Raw genomic sequence first — 6420 nt, forward strand, 5'->3', positions numbered from 1 at the left:
CAGCCAGCTTGAACTCTATAACTGATTAGAGGCTGTTTAACGAAAACTCGTTCCAATATCGTACTTTGTGGCTGGTTAAGAGATAAGAGATAGTTTACGGATCTATGGCGCTTTTTAACAAGCACTTGGTACTCTTTGGAACCTTGCGGCTAGTTAGCCTGATGTGTATGGTTCACGATGAAACTTGAAGGCTTGTTAAGAAAGCGTACCGAACTTGCTGGAACTACACAGCTTTTTAATGCATGACATCGGTACGAGGTGGTTCTTGTCAAAGTGTCAAGCACTGGTGCCGCCAATCAGCTCGTTGCTGCTGCCCAAGCTATATAAGTTAATTGAAGAAGGAATATTGTAACGCTCCTCTTTTCGGTAGACCGATTTCGGTCCATCGGTCAGCGAGCGAAATCATAACGAAATTACTGTTAGCATGCTTCTGCAGTGCAAAATAGCAATTTAACACAAAATAAACTTAAGCATTCCTGTTATTCTCATCACAATTGAGGAAAACAAAACTCACTTTTAGTTTGTTTACAATAACAAGCGTTACTTTTCGGTTGTCAAACTTTTCCGTTACGGCGGTTTTTCGGTGTGTCTGGCAGCGGCTTCTTTGGCCATGTTGGGTGCCATTTGACAGCAGAAAGCCCTTGACAATTATTCAAACCCTCAAAAATTTATTATCACTAGAGGCATACATACTTTTCCTGTAAAGTTCATGAACCAATTAACAATTTCGGTGTGTGTGGCAATGGTCTAACGGTCTACGATTTAAAATTATTAAATGTCACTGGAATTAGGTGGTGGAGGTGCTCTTCCACCACCTAGCCTCCTGTAAACACCTTGATCTCATACAAATTTGACACATACACGCACATGCGCTATTGTGTGGACACAACCTTACCGTATTAATACACGATGCGCAATCTCAGATTGCGCATATATTCGTTTTATCAAAACATAAGTCATTTCGCGTAGCCAACCCTGAGCTATAAACGTCATTTCCATACATTTTCAGATTGCGCCAAGATTGCGCATAAATTTTCAAGATTATATGTCCGAGATATATATATATTTTTTGACAGATAAATATATCAAACCGACCCGTTTGACAGATAAATATATGCGCAATCTGAGATTGCGCATCGTCTATTGCTACGGTTATACCCACTTTGGTGTAGATTATGAAGACATGTATTGACAAACATCATATGACGTGTCGTGTTAGAAATATAATAATAAATAATTGTGATTCGTAAACTTAAAGTTATAATGGTTCTAAGTTCACACCCACTTATGTGCTAGCTGCCATTGGTCAACATATCCAGCTGATGGTTTTAATAGCAACGATCAAAGTTGGCAAGAAGAATGGTGTTTTTATTCGCCACGGTGATGTGACCGTATTAATACACGATGCGCAATCTCAGATTGGGCATATATTCGTTTTATCAAAACATATGTCATTTCGCGTAGCCAACCCTGAGCTATAAACGTCATTTCCATACAATTTCAGATTGCGCCAAGATTGCGCATAAATTTTCAAGATTATATGTCCGAGATATATAAATATTTTTTGACAGATAAATATATCAAACCGACCCGTTTGACAGATAAATATATGCGCAATCTGAGATTGCGCATCGTCTATTGCTACGGTGAGTAGCGACACCAAATTGATTGATTGAAGGAACGTAAAACATAGAGCTGATAAAGATGAGTTGGTTCGATACCACGGGCATAGCTAATTTGGCGAAAAATGCACTCAAAGAAGCACAGAAGCAAATCGATAAAGCGCTGGATATCAAAGATGAGGAAGAAACGACCATTGCCAGTGTTTCTAGCGTTGGTGTTGATACCAGTGGTGGCGAAAAGTTAGTAAATAGCTCAATGCACTCTGTCGTTTCTATACACCCTACGGCCGAACGCACGAGTGTGTTGCAGCCTAGCTCCGTTGATTTAGATGCGGATGGAAGCGAAGGTATGCAATGAGTGTTACGTTTGTGACCTTCGATGAGTAATGTAACGTTGTTGTGATGGTATGAATTTCTTTCACAGGCACATCGCTAGAACAATCAACTCTAGCGAAATCTAGCAACGCCATTAAAACCCCATCAAATCTGCGACACGTGAGTGTTAAAGCTGCTGAGAAAAGAAATGATTCCACTTCTTCGACAACAGAAGCAGACAGCTCATCAACTGCTGTCCCAATCATCACTTCACCTAGTCAACCATCTCCTTTGGCAATTAATGTGCAGGACGGCATGGGAACAGAATCGGTCGAACTAATCGATACGCCACGAACATCAACAAGTTCTAACACGGAATCGCCAGTTATTGTTGATCATAGTACACGTTTCGATGCGCACCAAGGGCAACAGTACACCGTCGTAAAAGAGCATCCTGACAGGAACGAGGAGTACGTCAGTGTTGAGAGTGATACGGTTTCGTACGTATTGTCCGAGCAACCAAATACTGTCCAGGACACGTGTGTAAACTCGCCTCCCATTACTGTTGCACCTGGCCGTAGTTCCTATCGGTTTTCTATTCCCAATGATCCGTCGATGAACGTCGTTGGTGTTACTAGTCCAACCATAGAAACATTAAGCGAAAAGTGCGAAGAGCCGCAATCCAAAGAAAGTTTCGACAAGGATCCGAACAATCGAGCCGGCGATCCAGTGCAGCAAGTATCAAAAGAATTGTCCGATGCGTTGCCATCACAACGATTTTTAACTTCAAAGCAAGAACTGGAAAACAGCTACGAGAATCTCGAATTTCAAGCACAACTAACTGACCTTACCCACAGTTTTGAGGACCTAAAGTCTTGCGGCAGTGCTGCTGGTAGCCATTTCCCGAGCACTGCTTCGAGTGAACAGTTTGAAACAACGGACAAACTGTCGGATGCCGCTTTTGAGACACTCGGCGGTCTAGGGGCGGGGCAGAATTTGTTTCAAAGTTTAGGCGAGGATGAAATTGAGACGACGACGTCGTCCGATATAGAAATTATTTCCAGCCCAAACGGGGGCGATTCTAGCAGCACTAACAGTGGCATCTACCGCACAAGTCCACTCAAAATGTCCACTGCTAAGGGTGAAAATTTTGATATGATGCTAATCAAAAGGCGTCGCGGACACACGCGAGAACCGTCGGAAATTTCGATCAACAGCGGCAACAGTGACGATTCTAGTCATCTGCCCGAAACCGAACAGCTGATGCGACGGCTGGAAGAGGTATCAGAGACGCTGGAGCAACGGGAATACCGGCTGGTAGAACTTGGGCGACAGAATGCGGAACTAAACGAACAAAACGCACAGCTGACTGCGCAGCTTGAGAGCAAAGCTAAACGGGAGGGTGGATCTGATCTGGACGGGTACATGCAACGCTTATCTGCCCTGGAGCGTAAGTTTCAGCAGTCTATCCGGGAAAAGGAAAATCTGAAGAGCAAATTTGATGCACTGCGAATGGAAGCGGACAAAAAGGTAGCCAAGTGCGATATGGATAAAGCAGTGAGCGAAAGAGATTTTATGATCAACGAGCTGCAAAAGGAGGGGGAAAGCCTCTCCAAGCAGGTGTTGCAACATTCTAATATTATTAAAAAGTTGCGTGCGAAGGAAAAAGAATCTAGCGTACTGATTAGCAAGCAATGTGATGAAATAAGCGAACTGACGCAAGAGACCGAACGACTCAAACGATCGTTATCGGCAAAGGAAGAGGTAGAGCGTTCGCAAATTGATGCTGTGCACAAGCTGACATCTGAAAAGGGCAAGCTGGAACGCGAACGCGCGATGCTAGATGATAAATTAAACGATCAAATACAAAAGAGTGAAGCGATGCGCAAGTCATTGGAGTTTGTGCGCAACGAACTGAACGAAAAATCAGAGCTGTGCCACGATTTACAGAAACGGTTGGACAAGCTACAAAACTGCAAAACCGACTCCCAAACGTTTCAGAAAACCAATGAAGTGCTCATGCTACAGCTGGAAGATCTGCGCGAGCAACTGCGGAGAACCGAACAGGACTACGGACAACGACTGAATCGGGCGAAAAATGAACATGCGGAAGTGTTACGCAAACTAGAAGCTGCCGAATTGCGCACGGAGGAAGAAAAAAATGCTTCTGCCCTGCTCACAATGCCGCTGATGAAACAGCTTGATTCCTTGCAAAACTTACTGCGACATAAGGAACGTTTGGGCGAACAACGGGATGCTTCATTTGCCCAGCAGCTGTCCGAAGCTTTAGAGCGTATCAAATTAATTTCCGACAAAGAGAAAACACAGCGAGATATTATTATCACCATGCAAAATCGCATCAGTAATTTGGAGGAACGTTTACAAGCTGCGCTGCTTCAAACTAAAGAAGCTGTAACCAGATTAAAACAGCAGACTCTTGAGGCTGAACGACGTCTTGAAGATTGCAACAAGCATGAGGGTAAAGGAGAGAGCTTGGAAAAGGAAGCAGCACCTGCTATCGAACATGCTCACGAAAATGAAACACAGTTAGATGGTGCTGATAAAATACCCCCTACGAAGCAAACAGCCACAATAGAAGCCAACGAGAGTGATCCGAATATTGATAGCTCTATGCCACAGTTTGGAATGGATATGCAGCCTGTAGAAGCCTCTTCTATTACTAGTATTGGAAATCTATCTCTTCCAGATTCATTAAATAGCATTCCATGGACTACTCCCGAGGATGATGCAGTTTCCCTAGGAAAGGTTGAGCCTTTCAACGATGGAATAGTTGATGTGGGATATAATTTACCTAATTTGTTCAACACGACATCACATCTTGAGACCTTGCAAGCTACACTTAAGCAACGTGATGGCGAGATCTGTCAGCTTCAATGGGAAGTCTCTCGGTTTCAGCAGGAACGTAATGTGCTTAGTGCGGAAATATCAAATCTTACCATCGAGCTAGATAATGTATGTATGATTTGGCGAGAATTCGACCAGAAATATGTTTAACCCCATTTTGTTTTTCTCCCTATCCAGGTTCGAGAACGTTTTGAATGCAGTATTCGATTAGAGGAGGAACACACAGAATTGCAAAACCGCTATGATGCTCTTTTGCAAATGTATGGTGAGGCGGTGGAAAAAACCGAAGAATTGCAGCTGGATTTAGCGGACGTGAAGGACATGTACAAAATTCAAATTGATGACCTGCTTCAACGTCAGCGTGAGCTTATCGCATCTATGAGCCATCAGTCATCACTACTTTCATCCTCTAGAAATAATTGTTGAACTATTTTTGAATTGTTAATAATATATGAGCTATTTTAATCGCGGTCGATTGATAACAACAATCACAACTGTTAGATAATTAACAGCAGTGGCATCTGAATTTAGCGCGTGGCCACGGAGGTGACAAAATGTTGAAAAAATTTTCAACTTTGTCAAAATTGCTTGTCAACTGCAAAAAAAAGAGCTTTTCTCGTAGCCGCACCAAAAACATACACAAGAGCGACAAAAAGCTCCAACATCTGAATATCATCGATATTTTGTTTAAGAAGCACTAAATAGGTACATAAATCAATTAGAATCATGCATTTTAGCATTATTATCATAACAATGGCTCACAACTGCACCAAATAGCTGTTTGTTTGCGCTTTTTTTGCGAACGTCAAATTTTGTCACTTTTTGTCAACTTTGTCAACTTTATTTCCTGGCTGCTCCAGGTTGAAAAATTTTGACAAAAGCTCAAAAAAGTGACAAAAGCTCACGTGTTGAAAATTTTGTCAGCATTTTGTCACTCTCATGGCCTTTCGCCTATAGAGACTAAAAGTTTGTAAATTGTATAGCTTAGTGAGGGTTTGCCTTCTATCGAGTTTGCCTGTTAGTAGCGAACCAATTTCCCAATGATTAGTTAGTATGGACCGGATGGCGGGCTGTAACCGCAATTCGCGGGATATCTGCAAATTGCAAGACGTACGATGTTCGTAGATTACAATTAATCATACTTTTCACTGTTTCTGTTTTTATCCATCAACCTGTCACTGTGATATGTCTCTTTTTCCAGACGTACAAAGAATGTTTCACTAAATCCCTGAACATGTGTGATAAATTCAGTATCAGACTAAATATTTCAATTGGCTCACTATATCAAGCAAGCCTCCGCATATCTTCTCTTTGTGGTAGTTATTTTCGTAACGGAATACCATTTTACCCTTTTTCCAATCATCTGTTGAAATCCCAATTTCAGCAATCGTTACTTTCCTAATGTTCTTGTTTGGATAATGCATCCAAATAAAAGATTGCTTTAATGAGTAAAACAACGATATAGATTTACTCTTCCTTCCGTACAATTTAAATTTCCCACTAAAAAGCTTCTTCGTAACATATCTGACCTTCTTTCTTCTTCTTTGGCACAACAACCCAAGCGCCACAGATTAAGCTTAAACGACTGGAAAATCAAATATTTATAGGAAAAAAAATG

At 41.8% G+C, this 6420-nt stretch overlaps 1 protein-coding gene across 1 annotated transcript; it reads left to right on the top strand.

The window, feature by feature from the left end:
* The first annotated feature begins 1621 nt into the window (after positions 1-1621).
* LOC1272437 (TATA element modulatory factor) lies at positions 1622-5290 on the top strand. The gene is made up of 3 exons (XM_061663622.1): positions 1622-1969; positions 2047-4910; positions 4980-5290. The coding sequence occupies exons 1-3, from the start codon at positions 1705-1707 to the stop codon at positions 5226-5228; spliced, it is 3378 nt and encodes a 1125-aa protein (XP_061519606.1). The 5' UTR covers positions 1622-1704; the 3' UTR covers positions 5229-5290.
* The last annotated feature ends 1130 nt before the right edge of the window (positions 5291-6420 follow it).

Source organism: Anopheles gambiae, chromosome X (assembly GCF_943734735.2).
Source record: "Anopheles gambiae chromosome X, idAnoGambNW_F1_1, whole genome shotgun sequence".
Lineage (NCBI taxonomy): Eukaryota > Metazoa > Arthropoda > Insecta > Diptera > Culicidae > Anopheles > Anopheles gambiae.